General features: G+C 32.9%; 2 protein-coding genes across 3 annotated transcripts in view; one reads left to right on the top strand and one right to left on the bottom strand.

Annotated features, from left to right (window-relative positions):
- Window positions 1-13: 13 nt before the first annotated feature.
- Window positions 14-2,343, bottom strand: LOC100747232 (diphosphomevalonate decarboxylase). Its single transcript, XM_033319546.1, has 9 exons — window positions 2,206-2,343; window positions 1,813-1,883; window positions 1,640-1,707; window positions 1,524-1,570; window positions 1,312-1,463; window positions 1,057-1,224; window positions 687-980; window positions 445-603; window positions 14-365 (listed from the first exon to the last, which is right to left on the bottom strand). The coding sequence occupies exons 1-9, from the start codon at window positions 2,255-2,257 to the stop codon at window positions 222-224; spliced, it is 1,155 nt and encodes a 384-aa protein (XP_033175437.1). The 5' UTR covers window positions 2,258-2,343; the 3' UTR covers window positions 14-221.
- A 468-nt stretch (window positions 2,344-2,811) lies between these two features.
- Window positions 2,812-25,313, top strand: part of LOC100747352 (carboxyl-terminal PDZ ligand of neuronal nitric oxide synthase protein) — a 39,423-nt gene continuing 16,921 nt past the window's right edge. Inside the window, exons 1-6 of one of the 2 annotated variants that reach the window (XM_003484648.4) lie at window positions 2,812-4,012; window positions 12,438-12,585; window positions 19,556-19,627; window positions 19,715-19,804; window positions 21,096-21,157; window positions 21,434-21,542. In XM_003484648.4, the coding sequence (XP_003484696.1) occupies window positions 12,478-12,585; window positions 19,556-19,627; window positions 19,715-19,804; window positions 21,096-21,157; window positions 21,434-21,542 (441 nt within the window). In that variant the 5' untranslated portion in view covers window positions 2,812-4,012; window positions 12,438-12,477. Of the gene's footprint in view, window positions 4,013-12,437; window positions 12,586-13,783; window positions 14,106-19,555; window positions 19,628-19,714; window positions 19,805-21,095; window positions 21,158-21,433; window positions 21,543-25,313 lie in introns of those variants that run through there. The other variant, XM_033319432.1, reaches the window with a different exon arrangement.

Here is a 25,313-nt window from a genome sequence, read left to right on the forward strand (position 1 = left end):
AGCTTTATATTACTTTTTATTTATATTATGATCTATTTTCAAAAATTTATTTTGTTACAAAATATAACATAATATAATAATATAATACAGCCAACAACTATATCCAAATAATATAAACAAGAATACATTTTCCATTATATAATAAATGCATCTATCTACAAATTACAATGAATTAGAATCATTTTCAATAAATAATTTAAATACAACCCATTTTTAGTAACTTAACTAATAGGCAATCCTTCTTTGTTTAAAAGGTGATCTTTGGGATCCTCTAAATACTTAGGACCATCTCCAACTTTAGTGTAAATAATATATTTAAGAGATCCTGGTGCTTGTTTTTTTGCATTAATGTTATTAAATAGCTCCTAAAATAAATTTAAAATCATTTATTTTGGCATAGATCAAGTGATATGTAATTTTTATACAATAATAAAAATTATTTACTGGCGAATCTGTAACTTCATTAAGAGGTAACCCTCTCCTGTACTTTTCTAAATTAATTCCTGGTGGATAAAAATGATCTAATACTCCCACAAATTCTGGAACACTTTCTTCCAAGAGATACAGAGTTGCATTTGGTCCTGCATCAAAAGTATATGCAACCTAAAATGAGTAATATATTTAATTAAAATATTAATATATGTATATAAATTAAAATTGAAAAAATTGATGTTTCATATCAATACCTTTACTTCATTCACAGCTTCATTATAGGCATGAACAAGATCAACAATGGCATGCGAAACATCATTCATATAAACAAATGGTGGATATGCATCCAAACATACTGCATGCATTTGATTTGAATCTTTCATTGTATGTTCAGCAAATATTTTAAAATCTTTTTCTACAATTGCCTGTTCCATTTTCTTTATTCTCTCAGGAATAACATGTTTTATTCTGTATTGTACAAGATCAGATGTTTCCATGGTTCTTTTCATTCCAATTGAACTGGAAACTTTTTTCTTTGCATCATTTACCTGGCACAGAATATCTAGTCATAAATACATTTAGTATAAAACGTAAGATAAGATAAGAATTAAAATTAATACACACAACTAATATTAAAATTCTCATTTCTGGCCAATGAGAGGCAGGCGCAATTTGTTTTGCTATGCTGTCAGCACCATTTGGTTCAGAACCCATATACCATCTTACAAAACCTCCCATAACACTTCGGCATGCTGAACCAGAACCAATACGAGCTATTGAACTAATGTCACCCTAGAAATCAATATTTAAATATGTAAAAATTATACAGATATAATATATAGAATTATAAAGATTATAATTATGTTAACTTTGCAATACCTCTATTTGATATAGTTTAGCAAGAGCTGCTACAAGGCAAGCATATCCTGCTGCACTAGAAGCTAAACCAGCTGCAGTTGGAAAATTATTTTCTGAACAAATATGAACTTTCCATTGATCTATATGATTGGAATTTCTTGCCCTTTTCCTAACTAGAATAGTATACTTTATTATTTAAAAGATTTCAAGATTTCTTTAATATAATTACATACTTTGTGTTAAACAATTTTGCAATCTAGGATTCTTGATATCTTCCTTTCTAAAAAGTTATAAAATTGTTTTAAAATATACCCAACTTCTCTATGGTAGATGATTATTTAACACTTACTGTCCATTTAACCAGATCTGATCCTCTTTAAAAGTTGGACTGATCATTACAGTAGTTTTTGTGTGTAGCTAAAATTTAAAATGAATCAAATTAAAATATGCCATTTGCATTTATTATTTCACTAGATATGATAATATGTCTAGCTAGATATAAAAAATAAATTGTATTTTTACATGATTTGTATCTAAGGTAGCACTAATGGAATCATTTACTGGCAAGATTAAAGTTTCATCTCTCTTTCCCCCTGTAAAAGAAAAATTTATATTTCTAGATCTATTTGAATTTCACAAAATCGGATAGATCGTTACAGTGTAGTACAAATATATTCTATTTATATGCAAAAATAAAAATTAGACTTTTTAAACGCAATAACGTAGCAGTGTACTTTGTAATACATCAAATTTGAAATTCAAAACGGCGGTCATGCGAATAATAGATATACGGAAACATTTATCTCTAATACCTTTTTAAATAAATTAAATAGTAAATATAATTTAATTACTATAGTAATTATATTACTGTACTGTGATTATTTTAAAAGAAAAGAAAAGCAAAAGAATACATACAATATTTTATAACGGCAATATTGACGGATGTGATACATGTAACGGTACTCATTTTCTCAATCTCCGTCGACTGACGCTTCTACTGCACAAGTGACTTTGAACTCACACGTGCATAGTATTCATACTTGAAGCATAAACTATTTATAAGCTAGATAGATAACCATATATCTCAATTTGTTACAATATATTTTTGATCAGTTCGTATTTTAATATTTATTTATTTCCTGTTCCTATTTTATATTGCACAAAATTTCAAATTTTCGTATTTTAAAACTATATCTTTTCATTGGCTACGTGTAAGCTACAATAATATTTAAGTGACATAATAACTTTATGTATCAGCAAAAGAACCTTTATATCTATATTAATATCAAATAATATTTAAGTTTATTGTTCGCTTATTTATTTTATTTATTTATGCTTCATGTTTATTTTATTCATGCTTAGCAATTCGTTTTTAAACGCTCATCGATTACGCACCACAAGCTACTTCCATCATACCGACGCTACCAACAATACGTTTCGTAGTTTTTCTCGCAGATGGTGTTACTCCACGATCGCATTCCCGCTTCGTACTCGAGAAGCCGAGAGTAGTATTCAAGCCAGCCGGTTTTCAGTGTGATGCCGGTTGCGTTGACGGTGGGGGTGATTTGCACGGTCCTCGGAGGGCTGTACGAACCACGATTATACACGGCGGGCACGGTGTATATTCAAAGCGCGCGCTTGTTCCTTGGAACAGAACAACGAAAACTAAAATGAGAACAATGTGAGTGTTATGAAGAACTATTAGACTTCCAAAATATTCATCGATAACCAATTCCATAGAAAGTACCAAGGAACGAGAGGTACAATGTGGTGAGTCAAACATGGTGTATGAAAGGTACCACTTGACGTTATTAAAAGACGATGCGAAGGTAGTGGTGCGATTCGAATGATATTCTGTCCTCATCCCTTCCTCGTTATCTCGCGTGCATTTACAGCGAACTTATGCATCGTCGTTTCCTTTCTCTGAGCCCCGTTCGAGTTAGCACGCGGTTTCATAGCTCTGTTCGCGTCATACCAAAGAGACTTAAGAGTTCTGGCGTTCACCGCGAAAAGAAGAGAGGAATTTAGTCCTTAACTGTTATCCGTGGGTCATGTAGGTGACCACAATAAGTTACATTTCTTAATATTAAGATATACATATATTATATTTTTATTCGATATTGTATACTTTTATGCAAGAAAAATCATTAATTATTTTCATAATCTTAGATATAAAATATTAAATAAAATAAGATACTTTGAAAATAAGTAAAACTCTACTACAACGATACACATAGTTGAGGGTTAAGAGGAACGAGGGAGAAGAAGAAAAACAAAGAAGAAAGAAAAAGCAGAAGAGAGAAGAGATGGTAGGAATGGATGCTAGTGGCACGTAAGATATACACGTAGAATGATCAAGTGGTTGTATTGCGTGGAATAAGACCACGAACGACATAAAGGTGTTCCCGTGGGACGTCTGGTGGGTTACGGTGACCGAGTCACTCTGTCATCTGTTTCCAAGAAGAGAGAGGTCGGCGATCTGTTGTGTGTGTTAGTGTACGATCGCGCGGCATGGGGCATCGGTGTTGGTCCTTCACGAACGGTGGGACCTGAATGTGTGCATATTTCTCCTGGCTGACTGGCCTGCCTTCCATCGTTAAGCTGCATTCACAAAGGGAGCCGATTTTCGGGCAAGGACCGTGTCTCGGTCGTTCTTGCCGAGAACGCGAATCGAATTGGTTAATGAGGACTATCCGGCTTCGATCGTCCAATCAGCTAACAGGTAACATTTTTATGCATGGATATATTGTGGCGTCTTGTTCTAGCTATCTTATCATTAGCCTGCGGATTTTTTAAACAAAAATGCATAAAACGTATATGATACAGAAAAATATATAAAACATCCGAAAGATAATATTCTTTATAATATTTAATTTAAGAAAATCAAATTTCTGCGTAGACCCTACGTTTTTGAGTTTTTAATTGTATTCATGAAAATATGAAGTTGCATAAAAATCCGCAGTCTACTTATTGTATCATAAAATTGTATTATTATAATGCTTTATTAATAGAAAGTGATATAAGCTCCGTTATTTGTATTTAGTATAGAGAAAATGAAAGGGTTGTAAGGAAGAAATTTGTAATAATTTTCTTCTTTATTTACTAACTGAAAAAAGTGATTTACTACATTAAATAAATATAACCAATAATGGTACAGGAATAAGTATGGAAAATATCAAAGTATCTTTCTTTAATGGGGAAAATTCTCCGTATATTATCTGGTTATTCATCAAACGACGTAATAAGTTGGTGGATTTTGTTTTATATTATTGATTTTATTTGTTCTATGAACAATGCTGTAGAGTTATGCTTTGGAATAATGTTTCTTTAATCGGTCACAGGTGAGGATTTATGTGACCAATAATTATTGGTAATTTTTGGTAAGTATATTTTTACCGATGTACTTTGTTACAAATTGAACGCCGCACTGTATTCGCGAACTTTATTTATTCCCTAAACTATGTTTCTCGTTAATTGGCAACAAGTGACGACTTATGTGGCCAATCGTCCAGAGAGGTATAACTTTATTGTTAACAACTTTCCGTATATTTAATTATAAATCGAACGAACTAATAATATATTAGCGAACTTAGGGGCTTACTACAGGTAGGGAGGAACTTAGATAGCCAGTTCACAACATACTACTGTACATTGTACATAATATACTAAATTAGGTTAGATTTTCTCATAGATCGTTTTCGTCGCGTCGGTTTTGTTTTCAGCTTTCGTTTCTGCGGCGTACACCCAATGAGAAGCTGTATATCGGGACGCCGCGGTGTAAATCACTAAAACCGATGGATTTCGCACTGAAATTAACGACTCGTGCGAAAGTAGCGGGATACATGCTCACAGGCCGTAAAACGCGTTCAATAGCACGTGGGGTGGCTAAATGAGATTATGAGATCCTTCACTTTGACTCAGTTTCCAATGAGTCTCCATAACCTGCGAGCTCGAGCAATATTTATAAACAGTGTACGCTTAGTGATAGGTAGAAATTATATAATTTATAATCTTTCATTGGGAAAATAATTTTTTATAATTATGATACACTAATATATCTAATATTCCTTGCGGTACATCTTCCTCTTTTTTTTATGAATTCGCAGTTGTTATTTAAAATCTTGGTTCATAAAACAGAAAGACCTTGATTCTTTTAATAGAAGTTTAGTATAGAACTGAAATTGATTCTTTTACAATCCCCCAAATTTAAGATATTTTTTAACAATGGAAAATAAAAAATTTTCCTTACATTTATTACAATCTATTATTACAATCCAATATATATTATAATAATTTTAAATAATTACTTATTCGTTATTATCGCCAATATTATTGTTATTCTATAACCGCAGGAAATTTAACCAGAGGGCTTGATTTTACCATAGGAAATGTCTTTTCATACAATTTGTCGTGGCTATTTTGAAAAAGTAATGAAAAGCTATCGTAATTGTGCGTCAGTGTAGAAATCAAGGAATTAGACGGGAAGATCGCGTTAAGGCGCGTTTCCTTCTCAGATTCTATTCACGATGGATGTCGCATTACAAACAGATCAGAGAGACGGATCGTGAAATGAGTATGCGGCGCGCGTTTACCGTTCCATAGTTATTGCCACCGTAGGTGGACGCAGGTTGTAGCTACAAAAACCTTCGCTTTGTTTAATCGAGCTCGTGTGAACGCCACCTTAATTCAAGTGTGCAGAAAAGTTGCATCCTCTGGCGGTATTTGAACTCTGCGTTTAGACGCAATCGCCTATCCCTTTAATAATCGACTCTCTCAGGATTTTTACCGTGTAATTTTTTATGCACGACCGATATTATAGGCGTATTTAATCCATTCCAAGAGATTAACTACTGTATTCATTTTATACCCGTCGGCGAGTGCTTGCTATACTAAGGAATTCGTTTTTAAATATTTCATACACAGTTAAATTTTGTTCATTGACATTTTTTTGTTTGTATATTTGTCGAGGAAGATTTACGTACAGCGACTGTATCCTTGTTTTCTTAGTATTCTTTTTAGTAGTTTTTTAACTTTTTAATCTCTTTTCATTCAAGATATTAACATCTTTTAATTCCAATTTTCTTTCTCTCTCAATATGTTAGCATATAATTTTGTAATCAAATATTGCTGAATATACTAAACTTGACTGACTTCTTTGAATTTATTTCTTTTATACTTATTTGTACGTATAAGGTCAACGGGTTTGCTTTCATATATTAATTCCGTTTTTCGCAATCAATATGCTCGAGTCTAGCTTATTAAAAATAAATCGAACAGTATTTAACGATTTTCCATGCCTATAACGAACCTGTAACTTTCTAGGAATTATTTATGTGCATTAAATGTTCATTCACGGCAGATGTTCGCTATGATACCAAGAAAGAGTATGGGCATTGAATGCAAATTGTGTTTTCTTCGTAAAGCAATTCAGATTTCTTGAATAGAAGCATGTCTAATTTCAACTGATAGAGATACGAGCAATGAAAATTAAACATTACGGTTTTGTGTACTTATACAGCGTTGTGTTTCTATGATCACAGTTAACAAATCTTAAGTAGTATTTTAAACAGAAGAATATAAATTAACAAATTTTAATAAATGTATAGATAAAAGAAAAATTTAGTAATATTTAATAAATTTTGAAATTTATTTATTCTCTTTTTATCTGTAGAATTTAAGTAGGCATTCTATTTAGCAAATATTGTATCAAGTTCCAATCGTTTCCCCCTAAGGAATAGGCTTAGCCACTCTTTTTTCAGGAAATATTACTTTCTGGTCTGCGATAATGTCAGAAACATTACTGTTCTTTTTCTTCGTCGCTCATGATTCCATGGATATCAGTTGGCGTTAAAACGGATGTAATAAAATTGCTTCCTATTCCGCCTTTTATCCATACTTGTTATTCATAAAACCTTTTCTTTTCACATTTTTCATAGCATGGTTGAAATATCTTCGAGGAAGCGGGAAATACTTCTCTTCTACATTCCAATATTTCAGATCCTATAAATATACCAAAATAACGTTTTACATTCGTGGAAAGAAAGTAACATAAAAATACATAAAGAAACACTAGCGCCATCTACCTTAACGTAATTAGTGTCTCTATAACATTTTTCCCTCACTTTAGCAGTTTACTTTGTAATAGCATTCTACACGCGTTTCATTAATGCAATAAGATACTTTGATCAATTAGCTTTTTCATGCTTCACAGATTCGGTTAAGGAATCAAGTATACATGTGGGTATATATGTACATGTTCCGCAATGGTCATAGAGAGATACAAAGGCGGATAAAGCCGCAGCTGCCGCATGGTGTAACAAAATCGCTGGATGACCTTACTGCGTGGTCCGAGAATTCGTTTACGAATGGACCCAGTGAGCCGATCGTCGTGAATTCTAGTTCGAAGAATAAATCCAGCTACGACTTGTCTCTCTGATATAAGGTTCCCATCTATCGTCTCTTCTTTACCTTTGCTCTCTCGCATCTTCGTTCTAATCCCCCTCCATCTCGTACCCATGGTTTCCAAGGCTTCCTATAACGGGTGTGATCAAAGAATCATCATCGTACACAGCGAATCATTGAAGTACTTAAACGCTTACCACAGGAAACTTTTGTGTATATATTATACGTGTTATATAAAAGATTTTGGAACTTCATTAGCAATGTAATGAGTAATGAAATGTATGTAAATGTTACGAGATATTTACTGTATATGTAAGTATATTTAGCAAAAAGTTAGTATGTAGTATGAATAGTCATCGTAAATAAGTAATAAGTGTTAAAGATAGTTTTATTGAATATTGAGGTTAGTGTAGGGATAAAAATAATGCAGATAACCTAGAATTCTTCTTTATTTCTTTTATCTAATAATATTGTACGAGAAAGCTTTAACGAATCTGTTCAACTTTTTTGATTCCTCTTTTGCAGCCAATTCTTCCATTTCGATTCACACGTGACATCTGTAAGTCCTGTATATGTGTTTCTCTTACTTGTTGAAATGAATCATCTTGGACATGAATCACAAATCCGATCGATATATTCATTCCCTTTCGCCATCTTTTTTAATTTCCCTGTTATCCCTCTGATATAGCATTTCATACTTGTCAATTCTTATATCTATACACACATTATTATATTGTTGTATATGTATTTTAATTAGGAGTATTCAGGACAGATTAAAGCTTTTGAAACAATATTTGAAGGACAATCGACTTTTATAAAGATATTAGGAGGGGGTTAAAAATGTTAAAATGAACTAAATTTATGTAAATATGAAATAAAATTTATTTTGTAACAGGTCATATTGAAAATTGTGTAATATGCATTTTTAAGATACGATTGCTTTCTTCATTTTTCTTAAGATAATTCACTTGTTATATTTGTAATATGAAGTGTATTTTTCTTGAATAACGAGAAATACAAGGAATGCAACTCTCCACTAATTCGTGCCTGCTTTTAGTATATTATTTTATATAATATTTTCGTTATCTTCAGCCGTAAGTTAAATGCAACACACTGCACGTGCCAGCGAATGTAATTCGTGTAGAAGAGTTGAAATCGAAGGTAGTTCTGTTTTCGCAAGGGACTAATGGAATCACCGTCACGATAAAATCTTGCCAAGTACGATTGATATAGAAGGCTTCTCTGCCTTTTTCACTCTTCTCCCTGTTCCTTTCTTTTTCTATCTCATTTACTCTGTAAAGTAAAGTTGTTTCGCCCCTCGAGGTTTTATTTCTCGAATCTCACGCAAGAGGATCTTAGGATTTCTCGCAACCCTCCAACGTACTGTAATTTTCATGAACTCTGTGTATCCTTTTTGCTTAAGCTGCGCTGCGTTGTTAAAAGGTTGGGGTTGTTCGGAATACAAGTGTGCGGTTTACATTTATTAAAGGTTTATTAAGGGAGAATATACGGAGGGTTCGAGTGTAAACTACTGAAATTGGATTTATTGGGGTTTTCGATGTGTTGTATACACACATATGTATACATAAAAGTTTTTCATCGTAAATATTCAAATACTTTTATGAACCACTGTATAAGGATTATTGTTAAGGGCTTCTACTTCTTTTCTATTGTTATCATATAAATAATATAACACTTAGCTACTCGATGATACTTTGGTATTTGAATTTCAGAATTTTTTAGACCGAATTTTTTAATTTTATAAATTAACAAATTTTCATTTTTGCAGTAGATGACGATTTTCATGCTTTACGTGCTACGTGCATGGTTTCGTTAGAGGTTAACAATCTTTTAATTCCAGGCGACTTAAATTTAACAAAAGAAAATCGTGTACTTAAATTCGCACCATTTTTCTCCCCTTGAAAGGGCTTTTCAATGAAGACTGAGACTAATCTTGACAAGTTTTGTTACGTTTCAAGAATGATCGTATTGTTAGAAGTTGAGAGGGACGAGATAGGAAAGGCAATTTATTATTTGCTCAACGATATTTTTTTTTAATAAAGTAACTTTCGATTTTTAGATAACATCATTACAAAAATTAATCTTTTACGCTCGAGAGGCTCTCTAACGGTATTATTGAAGATTAAACAATAAATAATAAAAAGTTCTCATTACAGTAACATATTTAACCTATAATCCATTACAACCGATCTAGGTTAGGTATTTATTTTGCACCAATCTAATAATACCAAATCATACGAGGGTTATGCACTCTCGGGATAAATAATGCAGAATTCTTCTCATAATAATACAAATACAAGGAACGTAAATCAATTTTTTAATCAATCAATGACATACATAAATATTAATCTTTTACATTTGAAAGCTCTTCTAAGTTAAGTAACAAATGATAAAATATTAGCATCACAGTAACATACTTAACCTATATCCGTTCCATTCGATCTAAGTTAGGAATTTATTTCCCATCAATCTAATAATACCAAAACACGCGCATACAGATTAAAAAAAAAATTCGAGAATTAGCTTTTACGATAAAGGACCGACCACCTGACACTTCTACACCATGAATGAGAGAGGACGAATCGGTGGGATTCGTGCATTGAACGCGGGCACAGGAAATCGGCGCTTATTCTCGGCCTCGATGCTATCTTGAGGCTTCGACGAGCCTTTTTGTTCGACCTGGTACACAGCTCGATCAGAAAACGTCAGCCGTGCGTCAGCTATGCTCACGACTGACCTTGAACGCGGTACCAGTTGCAGCACGTGGATGTACAGGTTCGATCTTTCTTTCTTTTTGAAATCCCAGGCCTTAAATAGAGATTATATGTACTATTTTCAGAAAGTAATCAAGGCTCGATAACGTGGAAAGAATAAAAGTACGATGAAGGCTTACAGTGGTGAGCAATCTGATATACTCAAGGTGAATTTATCAAGGTGATTTATTGCGGCTAGATTATTATGGTGGAGCACCTGGTGCGACGTTGGCAGGTTTGGATTTAAGAATCGAAAATAGAAAGAGAAGTTTAGTTACTTATGTACAACTATTTATTTTATTATTTTCATTTAGTGACCTGGCTGTAGTATTAGAATTTTTATTTTTTAATCTTACTCTTATTTGAACTCTCATGTCGTGAAGGTTAGGTTAATTATGAGTCATGCATTTCGCATTTCAATTTGCTATTACACTTTTATTGCAAATGTATGTAGATTATAAAACTTAAATTATTAGAAATCACAGAATTATAAAAGCTATAGCGGTTATGTTGGGAAATAAAAAGAATAAAGTATAGTATCCGGTTAAAGTATAGTATGTCTCTTTGGCGGTATTTTAGGCCGCTAAAGTCGAAGCTGGGCGTCATTTTTCACGGAAATGAACTGTGTTAGAAATTCCGTCTTATGAACATATGGACGACAAAAATCTTCGCTGTAGAAATCCGCGTAACACCGTGATCATACAGAGCGGCAAAACAACAATTTACTGTTCTTTGTATGATCACGGTTTAATGGCGGCGGCCGGAAAATAAAAAATAACTCTAACCTAATTCAATATTCAAATGCATACGCAATATTACACCTTATAAAATGTGTCATTTTGGCCGAATATTTTGCAGTCCGGATACTGTACGACACTCTCCATATTATCGCTACAAAGTAAACATTTGATGTTGAAATGTGGAATGATCCTAGCCATAACCAGCTGAGAGCCGAAGCGCAAGGTTGACCCACATTTTTTATCCTAGGTTAGGTTATTCTTGTCGTCAGTCGAACTAATCTATTCGAAATATAGTCGAAAACCTATCTGATCCATGAATTTTTACCTTTAAATCGAATATCAGAGAGATTAATAGGGTGGTGGCTACGTACAAATCTTCCGACATCGATTTCCTATCCAGGCTTAGTCAGTTTCCTGTCCGTTAGTCAGCAGGCTGAAAATCTGTGACTCGGTGGTCGCAAACATTCCTGCTTCCGTAGGCTATGATAAATGCCTGGTACCTCGTATATACAGATTTTCATATAAATACACATGATATAGTATTGATTATATAACGTAATATAGTTCTTCTGCTCACCTTCCCTTTTATTTCAAACTTATACTAAAGTTTGTTTTTCTAGAAATCAGGAAGTTGTTTGGAAAATTTTTTGGTAGGCGAGTTACAACAGATTAGAAGAGTTTCAAAGATTATAGTAGAATTAATCCACAAGATTTACAACGAAATGAAATTCATTGCATATCACCAAATTATTATATTAATTTATTAGTATACCATTATATTGAAACTAAACAATCTATTTGTAACAGTTACTAGTTAACAATTAATTGACTGTAATTGATTTCCGCTTCTTTTTCTTGGAAACTAAATTCCGGTTCTAGAAGATTATTAAAGAGCCTCCCAAATCTATATTTTTCATGAAATGCGTTTCATAAAGTTTTATTTAATTAAAAGTTATCTATCTAAAATGGAAAACATAATCGCAGAAAAAGAATTCAACAGCGGTAAGTCGTAAACAACAGCGTCTCCAAATCATTTTTTTTCATATTTGTTTGGACAGGCAGATTTTAAGTCGTGAAAAATATGTACGCGAGAGAACAATGTTTCTCAACTTAATCTTAGTCTCTAAACGTAGGAAGATAAAGAGGGAGCTAAAATAAGAAGGGAAAAGCGAAAATTTTATGAGTGAAGGAACGATGATGTCAAACGATAATATTTGATATAATGTTTCAGCGAGACTGGACGAGCATAATCGAATGAAGCTGGGCCAAGCATGCCCTCTAAGAAGCAATACAATCTCGTGCATAATGACGAGTACGACACGAGGATACCGCTGCATAGTGAGGAGGCGTTCCACCGTGGAATTGTCTTCCACGCCAAGGTAATCAAACATTAAACGCTTTCCGATTTTCACAGCCAGCGGCTGCCCACTGCCCAAACGAGAACTTGCGAGCCGTTGAGCTTCTCCCACTCGTATTCGCATCCCCAGGCAAATTCCAGGTCCCCACGTGACTCTAAAGAAACTGGTATATTACGTGTATAACGTTTCATTATAAATTTCGTTAAGAACGATGATAATGTATTGAGGTTTATGGATTTTAAAAAGTAACAAATAATTTTTACCACTCCTGAACTATTGAAATTTGTGAATGTTCGAAAGATTTGATATCCAGTAGAGCAATTCTAAGATCACAGGACCTTAAATTCAAAGAATATGAAGTTGTGGGATTTGTGTTAGAACAATTCAGTATCGTGAAACTTTAGGCTGAAAAATTCTAGGATTATGTAGTTTGGATTAGATCTAAATCTTGATTTAAGAAATATTAGGATGATAGGACTTAAATTTATTACTGTAAGATTTTATGAAGACATAATTGTATCCCTTAATTTTAAGTTTCCTGATTCGGGAATACGTAATATCGTGATACCACCAGTTGAGTTTCATCATTTTGTAGTTACTTATCTGTCTTACGTTATTTGACTCTAGAAAGGTTTCTTTCTGGTCGTAGAATCTTAGACTAGCGCCACCTGAGTTATTCGTTCGTATAGATTATAGATCACGTTTATCATATCCTATCAAATAAGAATTCTTGATATAACCTTCCCTATATATATCAAGGTTTTAAAATCGATCAGCAGACGAAGTTTACATTTTAAACCCTTCGACTGTAGAACTGCTAGAAACTCGATAAGATAAAAATCATAACCTCATGTAACGTACCAAAGCTTAGTTTAATCTTTATTGAAAAACACAAATCATTATATGCAACCCTGGAATTCACTATATTCGTTATTATTGCTAGTGGATGTTTTAATTTAAGACCTCGCTATATCGGGAAGGCTACTGTACCACGTCACATAACCTTAAAGGACATTCATATCGGCTTTCACAATTTTAGATATCCTTTGTATCGAATATCTCATAGTGTAAAACTTTCCTTTCTCAATTTACCATTTCTAAGATTGAAAATGTTCAATTACTCACAATACCTGTAACTACGATTTTAAATTACGGATATAATTAAGGGTGTATTTCAATTTGCACCTCCATTATTTACATCGTAAAAGCTCGAGTTTTCAATGAGAACACAGCGTGGTCCAGTCACGCGCCAACGATCTTTCCATTTTAAGTGAGTTCCGAGAAAATCGTAGCAAAGGTAGTAACAGCAAGCAACTTTATCGTGCCAATAAGGCGTAATTTCTGGAGGGAGGCCGCGTTGTCTTCTGAACACTAGCGGTTATTACAACTATAACATCGGAAGGGGACAGTTATTTCGCGGGAGGTAAACGTTAAACCTTCGAAACATGATCGGCGAAGAAAAGTGCTGAAATGAGAATGGAAACAACAGCTGTCTAACGGATATCTGGATTATGTCCCGCGATCGTAGAATACACGAAACGGTAAAATTGTATGGTCTTCTATTTGTTTCTTTTTCAAACAGCGCGAATATTTTGGTTTTTTATTTCGGTTGAAACTATTAATTGTGATGATTTTTGTTATCAGAATATTTTTGTTAATGCTGATAATATTCGTTTATATTTAATATCGAGTAAATTTTGTCATAGTATATTTGAAAAAATAATGCATGTATTTCATATGAAAATTGAATAAAGTATAGATTCATAAATTTTGATTTTAGATTAATAAAGTTTGGTTGTCAGGATAAAACTTCTTCAAATATTGATCGCAATATTTTTGATTTTTAATATCGTGGAGATTTTATTGTATTACATTTGATAGAATAATTCACGTATTTTATAGTGTATCAAAATTAAATAAATTATGGATTAATAAATTTTGTTACATACTATTAGGTCGTCCGAATAGTTTCGTTTTATAAGGAAATAATGGATGCACAACATTTTCTGTTTTGTATTATTTTATCGAATTACGTATGATCCATTTTGTTCTATCAAGATAAAAGATTACAACGTTCGACAGATTAGGTTTCATGTTTGTATAAAGATGCGTTGTTGTAAAAGACGTGTCTGTGGAAGGAAGACACTTTTCGGACAACCTGATACAATTTTTTTGTAATATATAATTTAGTTTTTGAGCTTGCAGTTTATAGTAGTGTAGCTATATCATGTGAGTGACTGAAGTTCCGTTCTCTGGCGCTTTCCAATTGTACCATGAAGCCATTCACGTTGGTCCCGCTTTCCCGAAATACTTGACGAGTGACGCTGTAATTTACTGCACAATTCGGGCCGTTCGAATGGCCGCATAAAACCGCAAGTGTTTCCAAGAAACTGAAAAGTGTATCATTCCGTTACGCCGTTACGGAAGCGGTCAATCTGTTTGTTATGAATATACAGGGTGATTTAGAAAAACAAAGTCGCCGAAACAACCACCAGTATTATAATTTTCATAGAACAGTTGAAACAATTCAAAAATAATCTAAATAAGAGTATTACACGCTTGGATTTTTAATATCCGTTAAATGTAAATTAATATTGAATTCTTTTCTTATTTTTTAAAACATTGTTACTGTTTCTTCCATTAATAGTTGCATCTCAAGAATACGGTGCGCAACCATTACAAATTTCTTAATAGATTTTTCTTTTAAAAGTTTTATATTGTTGAAATAAAAATTGAGATACGCATAGTATAATAGAGGCTTTATATATACTATATATTGCTTTATAAGTATAGTGTCTTTATATAAATATCATTTTAAAACATATTTATTCAATTTTAAAATAATTAATTGAATCATAGAAGAAAATACTTATTTTATTAATTAATATATATCAAGGCTCATTTGAGTTTATACATATAGTATATGTAGATTATATACTACTACATTCGCTTAACACACAAATCGGTCCCAATACGCATGCGCTTCATTTCAATGTATCCCTCACGAGTCACGTGACTTCACTGCCGCTCGCAGCACGAAAAATGACATTGATCAAATGCAGGTAACTACTGTAGTAATGATTCATATAAAGAAACAATCATGTCCCATTTAACAATTAAGTCCCATAGTAGTTTCAGCGGCAGGTGATAGGACTAAAAAATCAATATTCACTCACTTCTTCGAACAGTACACGATTATGACATAACTTATAACCTCTATAAATCATCGGCAACTGTAAGAAAAAGTGAAGAAACTTAGGTGTTTAATCGATGACTACCTATCGACTGCAACAATCGCAACAATAACGCGACAGAGCGAATATTTTTGGTTGCAGCACACAAGCGGGGAGAAACAGGACCGTGACGTCATTGTGCACGTGTTTATTCGAGCGCTGCGCGTTCGTTTCTTAGAAAGGTTAAAGCTTTCGCGTTCGTAAGTTCGTAAGCTCGTAAAGCGGCACCGTAAAGCGGTCACTTTGCGAGGGAACGTCGCACCGAAGCTATTCGCGTCGTTCTTCAGCCGTTTCTCTCTCAGTGACGTTTGGCTTTCCGCGCTGTGTTCCAGCGCCGACGTGGTCCCCTAGAGCAGGCCCACTATCCCTCTGCTAAATGCCATGTGACTTGCAAGTCACATATATGTATATTTCTTCATGTACATTACATTTTCAAGTCTTATTTCCCTTATGCAAATTCGCATTTTCGAGAATGTAATTAAGACGGTAGAACGTCCACAGAAAATTTATCTACCAAATACACATTACGGAAAGGATTTATATATTTTTTCATATCATGTACATTTTGTGCAATTTTGCTATTCTACTTTTCTATAAATGCATAAAAATTCATAGTCCATATTGTATGTGTCACTATAATACTTTTATTTATTGTATTATTTATCGTATTGTATTTATTGCAAATTAATATGAGAAAGCAATTGTGGTTTCTCTTTTTTATAAACAAATGTACTGCAATGCAATTGCATGGTATCATATTATAAGGGATAAGGTAATAATTTTTTTTTCTCCATTTTTGTGCGATTGGATCTAAATTAGAATTCTTGGTTCTAATATTTATTTTCACTTATGTAGAGCTGGAATATAAGTTCTTTTTATTGCTCCTTTCCGTTTGTTTTTTTTAAGTTTTGAACTGATGCAAATATTTTTTTATTGTTTGTTTTCGTTTCTTCTCTCTCAAGATGCGTTTTTTCATTTGAAACTCATGGAAGTGGCTTCACAATATTTTGAATAAACTCCTTTCTAGAATCTATCAATTTTTTAGTGTGTATTATCTTTTTTCTTTTTTCTAAATTTTTGTTTTATTCTAACTGATGGTTGTATTTTCTGAATATTTTTCTACAATTCAATTTCCTTGATACTTTTTCAAATTTTGTTTCTGTAACTGTATTTCATCAAACAATGATGTATTGTATAAAAATTCATTTTCGAACTGAGTTAGATCTTTTACGTTTATTTTTTTTTTTTTTTTGTCTTATTAAATTTTTCAATGTAGGTCGAACGAGCCCGATTTTACTAACGCTGCCTTCTCATTGGATTTACTAGAGTTTACTTCCTAGCGATTAATCTTCGTTTTCCTAAGTCCAGATTTTTCTGGATATATGTATACGATTTACTTCGAATTTTGAACGATGAGAAATATAATATCCTTGAAAGCCGCCTTTGGATCTCTAAGCATTTAAATTCAATCTTGCACAGTGCATTCAGCAAAGTTAATAATTCAATAAATCAATTCTTTGTAAAAATCTCAGTCAAAAATTTCTTTTATTATAATTATTATATATACAACATTTCTTTATTATAATTTAATTTTTATACGAATTTTTTACTTTACTATATATTTTATTTCTTCCTTGGTATTATAATATACTTCACTGTGACTATAGTTTAGCGTATTGTTAACAAGGATTCAGAAGAGGAAAATCAAAATACATTTCGCTGAGTGCGTCCCACTTTTCCGGAGAAATTTTTCGCCCTAGTAAAGTCACAATAATTTTAGATACGGTTGATCCTCTTGGCAAAGACGTTCGCGTTGCGTTTCTTTCATGCGGTATGAATATCCGGGAAACTTGGTCACGCCTCGATCATAGATACATTATACCTTATCTCCACCCCTATGTGTTTTTCACTTTAATATGGAATGCATTTTCTACCCTCTTCTCGAACGTTTCCTGAATTTTTTTAACAGTATATAATGTTCCATTCAGATTATTAATTTTTATTATTTATGCATAAAACTTAGGCTATGCAGATCAATCATGTTTTCTTATATTTAATGTTTTCTATATTAAAGGCTACTGAACTTGCAGATTACTTTCTATCCGCTGTATGTATGTATTTAGGTTCTAGTGAATTGCAAATAATCAAAAGAATAATCTCTATCGAATAACAATAATAATTTAGAAATATAATTTAATAGAATAATTCAGTTGTAAAGATCTATTAATCAACTTACAAATTTTTATTATTATTAATTTCTATTAATTAAATTCTTTCCCAATTAAATTCTTTCTGCTGCACAAGTTTCATACTCCCTAACTCATTTCTTACAGTCGCATTTGGATTTCTCATAATACTTCCTATATGTAGATCTATACTAGCCTTGTCACCTATGGAATAGAAACACCACTTACGAGGAATTGCTTGCCGGCGCAGCGCAGCTGTTAAAATATTTAAAATGCTGCGAAGAATGGCCGATTCACCGCGTTGCGCCCGCGATCAATCGCGAATTCGAGAAATTCGATCGTTTCTTGCGGCGTGTGTGGGGATGACCACGTGTGCATTAAGAACACGTGGCCAGGTCATCGTTTCAATGGGGAAATTCTAAATACAGCCGCTTGCTCGCGTTCAGCGCGTCCTCGTGTACGATCTATGCATTCTATATAGGGTATACAGTTTAAATAGATGTAAAAAAAATCTTAGAAATTATAAAAGACAGAAAAATTATAGGATATCAAAAAGAACAAGTTATACTGAGTGTTGTATTGACTTTGATATACCCTGTAAAAACATAATTATATTTTTAAGTATACGGGATTGAAAAGTTGAAAAATTGAAAATTATGTTTACTCGAGGAATTATTATATTTGTCGTTTAATATGGAAAAAGACATTATTTTTCTGTGTGTGCAAATATTAAGATTTCTAGGATTTCTATTCCCAATACTACGTGAAGTGGTTCTATGGTGTATTTGCTACGTAATTCAAATAACTCTCCTCTTTTATTTTCATCTTGAAACCTGCACAACTGTTTACTTATTTCATAACGAAGGAATCTGTTCTTTGATCTCGTTAGAGTCGATGAAAAATCAAAGAAAATATTTATTTTCTTCTTTTTGATCTATTAATTTTTATTAATCTCTTGCTGTTCCATCGTACGTCAATAACCATCGTACAACAGAACGTTTCACGATTTATTCCGATAAATAACTGGCCAAGACGAAGCACGTCGCTGCATTTAGCGAACCTATTTCCGGTTATCTGTCTTTGATCTTTAGCCGGTAACCCCCGGCAAGTCGAGCTGTTTTGGCATTCTCAAAACAGTGGTAGAAATCAGATGTTCACTACCGTGTCTAATAATCCGCTTTTTATTCTGTTTCGATCAGAATAGAAATTTTCGATTAAAATAGAATTAAACGTTTATAATTGCTATCGTTATATTTCAGAATTAAGATAAAATTGTTCTTTAAATCTTTATAACAGGTATATGATTATCCGAACTAATTATTGTTCGAATAATTGAATAACTTTATTTTCATATAACATTTTGGACGTATGTGAAATCGATGCTTGGTTGTTAAATATCAAATGTCATTTTTCTAAAAACCACCTTTTCATCAGATACGTTCATTATTTGAATCAACATGGCACAACTGGTGGAGGTAAGTCAATATCTGCCAGCCGCTGGTATGGAAAGCAACGAGTAATAAGAAATCCAGTCTGTCTCTAATTCCTTCTCTTTTATACGTTTGTCTGTAGTTCATCGGCTCTATGGAGGTTCCTCGACCGACCAGCCGAGTGGAGATCGTGGCGGCGATGCGAAGAATCCGCGTGAGTTCGCATAATCTCTAATTAACCGCGAGGACGCTCCCGCGGGCCAGAGTTGGTTCGTTTATTTCAGCCTTATTCTGTCCTCAGTACGAGTTCAAGGCCAAAGGGATCAAAAAGAAGAAAGTGACGCTGGAGGTATCGGTGGACGGACTAAAAGTCACTCTTCGAAAGAAGAAGGTAATTGCCCCTGTACTCGTGCTCGTTATCCGATTGGTTGCCCGCTATTGCGTGTCCGTCATAATTGCATTGTTAGTTCTGTTTTTTATTCTTTCCTTTCTGCTTCTTATCTTTTTCCTTATTCTTCTGTATGTATGTATGCGACAGTGTCATCTGTCGTTCATATCTTCAAATTTGTCCACTCTGGAATGCAGCGGTTTTCAATCATTTCGCGTTCTTTAGGGTTCGCATAATTATAGTATGGAAATACGTGTTAAATGTTGACATAAACGTACGCGTTAAAATGTCATAAATATTTCACAAACCTTATAAAATCATGAACATTGTAATAAGCAATTAATGGCGGCTCTGGTGTGCCTCAAAAACTTTCCCGGATATTCCCAGGGAACTTGTACACCAAGTTGAGGACCTTTGCTCTAATGGATGGTCGTCTAGCACAGATTTGATTTCTTGGGCAAGGCATAATAAGGTTTTAGTAATATGCATTGTACTTTGCGAGGATAGCAGATAAAGTTTGAATACGTGTTGAGAACGTAATAGTGAATATTAGTAAATATGAATGCTAAGAAAGAAATGTAAAATATTGTGAGTTAAATACACTGTTCTAAGCGATATTAAGTTCTGGTTAATGAATACCAAGCGTTAAATTATTAAATAAATTGTAGATATTAAGTATCAAATGCTGAGTACTGAGCTTAGAATATTAAATTACAAGCTTTGAATACCAAATATCAAAACATTCTTTCGCAGAATTTGTCAGTTGAATGAAATCTCATCTTGTATCTGAAACAGATAAACGAAATACAATATGTATCGAGATATTCAATAAAGTAATAAAAATTGCCGCTAAAAACAGAAGATTGCATCGTAATATTTTAACGTTAACATATGAATTACTCAAAACAGCAGGGTCTGATTTATTACGCCATGCTTTTTGGCTTGTTGCATCGGTCTGTAATATATGTATACCTCTTGACTATATTTACATTTTGTTGTCCATTATCATTCAGCGGGAGTAAATCTGTTCTAAAATGAAACATCACGTGAAAAAAAAAATGTTTTCATGTGTACATATTTCATCAATGTGATGATCTAAATTTAAAACAGAAACTTTTTTATTTCTCTCCGTCTATTATGAGCGTCACGTATACTTTCTTAACCTAACTTTTCTTTCTCAATCAAGTGTCATATTACATTCGAGACACACTATTCTAAGCTTCAATTCTCTCATCCGAGACTAACCTACAAATCATGAGATTAATGAGTCGTTATTTGTCCTTTGTTTTCACAGAAGAAGCAGCAACAGTGGATGGACGAGAATAAAATATACCTGATGCACCATCCCATATATAGGTAAGCTAAATCGTTCGCTTCTCTCATGGGAACATCCTGCGTACTCTGTGTACAAGAACAAGTTTGCTATAGTTCACCAATTACCGCAACTTCCGATCAATCCTTAATCTAATTATGTGCAAACGTTTTATAATTATAAAATTATATTAACCGGTTTCTACTATGTAGTATCTTTTTATAATCATTTTTTATATATTCTATTTGGAAATACTTGTTTGTAGATCTGCAGATTCTTTTAGTGTTCTGATCTAAAGTGATTGTTTATATTTGTTACAGGATATTCTACGTCTCTCATGATAGCCACGACTTGAAAATCTTTAGTTACATTGCCCGTGATGGAAGCAGTAACACGTTTAAGTGCAACGTCTTCAAATCTAGTAAAAAGGTAAGTGATGCGTGTCAAATTATTTATATTCTTTATGTGACTATGATGAATTAACTTAAATATCTGTAATGTCATCAAATTTCAAGTACTGATATAGAAAATGATATTAAAGTAATTGGGCACAAGCTACTAGAAAATTCTTAGTACAAAGGTGTAGTTACAATTTGTATGAGTTCCTTATTCCTAATTTTAAATATATTCTACAAATTTATACTTTTATTCTTAAATTACGCAATTCAATAAATTCAAGACTTTATTATTCCAAAGTTACAAGATTAAAATTCCTAAAATCTTTGCGACAAAATTTATTAATCTTAAACAAAAAATTAGACAGTTAAAATCCTTAGAATCTTTCCCAAATTTTCATTAATGCTGAAATTAAAAAACTAAAGATTCTGAAATCTGTTCAAAAGTTTTATTAAATCCTACAACTAAAATTAAAAAGTCTAGACACCTAAAAAATAAAAAAAATTTAAATACTCTACAATTTTCAGAATTGCTTAAACTTAAGCTAACTGTCTCTAACAATTTTTACACAGAGCGTAGTAGAATTCTTGTTCTGTAGGGTGTGCATAGTCATCAAGCCATAATGTTACGTGGTGCACGTGCGTACACCCACAATTATTCCCGCGGCGCAAAACTGTGTCGCCTGGCATTTTATCAAGTCACGTTATTGTAATCCTATAAATAACCGAGCCATCCCTCTCGAGTTCTTTCATGCACACGTACACTTTTGCTCCCTGACTTTTCTTTCTCCCCGTTCTTTTCTTTCACTCTCCTTTTTGTTCTGCCTGTTCCAGCTCGATTGAAGCCTTCCTGTTCCTCTTTTCGCCTCATTCCACGTTTCTTCTACTCGTCACAGCTAGAATCAACTTGAACCTCTTCCTCATGCAATCACTATAGTCATTTAAGCTTTTTCTGGCGAGTCTTCAGGGTAATTTAGATGGATAAAAGATGTTGGTTTATTTCTTGATGTTTTGATGCGAATTGGTCTTTATAATGCCTTGAAAAAATTGCAAATCTTGCATCCTGTATAAAGATAAAAAAGTTGAATAGTTCTTAAAGAATTTTCTTGGAGGATTAGAGTTTGAAGTGTGTGGAGTATAATTAAAATATCAAAGATGCACGTAGATCATGTGTGAGTGCTTGTATGACTAGGAGATTTTAAAATGTTGTAATGTTCTTAAGATAGCAATAGATTTTTATGTTTGTAAGACTTCCTGGATTTCTACTCTATCTTCTGTGTTTGTAGGACTTTTTTGCAAGGTTTATCTTTCAAGATCTACTAAACATCTCATTACTGGTTCATAAACTTCTGAATATTTCTGATCTTTAATACTCGTCATTTTCTTCAGATGATAGATATTTTAGAATTTCTTGTAGAAAGTTTTTAATTTGAGAAATTATTGGTTACTTCAAGATTCAATGTTCCGCCGTAATAAAATCGCATTCTTCTAAATTGAAATTAAATGTAAATTAAGTAGAGTTAATTAACTTTTAATTTCAGTACTTGAATCTTGCAGAGTTCCTTTTTTAATCTTACAAATTCCAGAAGCAAATCTTTAATACGATAACATCAACTATAAAAAGCTACAAATTTTCATAAGATTCTTAGTAATTCACTTTCATTATGCAACAGAATCCTTTTCTACAAAACTGCAATTTTCGGAAATTGCAGATTTCTATATAATTACCATCTAAATTAATAATAATTTGAAACTAAAAATTAATAACAATCTGTAGGAATGTCCAAATTCATAATAGCTCAATTATTGTACACAATTCCTTGAAAGCTTTCTCAAAAAGTATTCCTGAATTACAAAATTATCTCAATAATCTAATATTTAATTTTTGCAATTTACTTTCAAAATCATTCCACCAAATTGTTATATCAGGTTTCTGAAATTTCTCGATGTTGAACGGCAGACTCTCGAGGCTTGTTAGAACCATCGTTGTCGTTCGGTCAAAGAGAGGAGTAGAGAAGCGGAGGGGACAAAGTTGCATCGCTGCCAAGGGAGCAGAATGCACCTTCCACTTCTCTCGGTCGAGATCATGGGCGCCGGCTTCGGGAGATCGTGTGACGATAAAATCCCTGGTGTAATGCTCTATCCACACTGGCTCGTTCATTATGACTATGATAGGTATTACCTGTGTATTATAATAAACGTTGGTACTGTCTCGTATAATTTTACGTTAGCTTAATGTGGACCGCTGCAAGAATCTCGCACAATATCATTAGACTGGAAAATTACACGCGATAGCCTCTATTGCATCGTCGTCATCTGCTGTTTCTGTTACCTATAATTTTTATATGTTGTTTGATTGTTTAATAATTATTGCATCTAGAACATTTTTAAGTTTGAGTTGTTTATGTATGTTTTTGCTGATGACACTGACGTCAACCAATGATGTTGACGTATGTTAGTATGATCAAATAATTATAAATAAATTTAAATAACTGCTAGAGAATTTTACATTAGTTTACGTTATTTTTAATGATAATAATATTCTAATAAATTGTGTTGACTTCGTGAGTAAGAGAGTTGCTGATTTTTATTTGATTAAACTTATCTAGTGACTTTAATTTGGGTATAATTCATATACGTTGTTTTATTTTTAGTTTCTTTTCCTATTTTTAGAATAAAGATAATAAAACATGTACTTGAGTTTAACATGAGAATCATGTTAACATTCCAATTATTTATTTTGTTAAATTTTTTACTATAAAGGAGTTACGAAAATATCAACTAAACTTTCAACTAAATTTTTTTACAATCATGAAATAAGGGGGAGGGAATACTTTAAAGTTTTGTAATCTTCGTATTTCTCCGAAACAAAATAGCATATCTTTCTCGAATACAGACGAGTGTGCAATTCGCAATCGTCTGATTTTTCTTTTCCTCACTATATAGATTATTTTAACAACCTCTTGTTCTCGGTATAAGTAGTCATTATTGTAAATAACGAAGCATTCCTAAACTCTTTATTCTCATCGAATCAGATGGTATTTTTATTAAATTTTTCCAGATTTTTCCTGAAATTTTATTACAGTAAAGTTTGGGAATGGAGACTTATTGGAACTGAAATTAGAGGTTAGGATCTCGTTATATTTTGTGTAGTGTTTTATTTTACTTTAGTCGTCATATACCAATAATGATAATTATTCAGAGTAATAATGGAAAAAGAACATAATATACTTATGATATACAGACTTATAAAAAGGAAGCAAAGGAGCAAGGAAAAGAAGTGGAATAGAAATTAAATATTAGAATAAAAGAAAATTATACAAAAAAATAATAATAAAAACGCGTTTCAAAGTGACCTAAGGTAAAACTTTGAAAGTAGTACCTTAAATAGCGAGTCGGAGGATATTTGAACAATTGACTCAGTGCTGAACAATTCAAACTTGCGACGTTCGCTTTCATGTTTAAAAACAGTATCATATATCTGAGGATCAACAGATCAATTCTGTCATCTTCTGTGTTGTTTTCTTCGGACCTATTCAAAAGATTCGTAGATAAAGAAGATTGCGACATTATCCGAACTTTCCTCGCATTGTCTTTGAAAAAGTGTTACCGGGACATGTCCGACAAGTTATAATCAAAGACCATTAAAAATTACTTGAAGATCAAGGTTAAGTTGCTTAAGTACACACTCAAGGGGGAAACAAGAAGAGGTTTGATTTCGAGGCAGAATAGTTGAAATTAGACTCACTCTCTCTTTCTCTCTCTCCCTCCCTCCCTCCCTCCCTCTCTCTTTCTCTCTCTCCCT

The sequence above is a fragment of the Bombus impatiens genome, unplaced genomic scaffold (genome assembly GCF_000188095.3).
Source record: "Bombus impatiens unplaced genomic scaffold, BIMP_2.2 scf_0019, whole genome shotgun sequence".
NCBI lineage: Eukaryota > Metazoa > Arthropoda > Insecta > Hymenoptera > Apidae > Bombus > Bombus impatiens.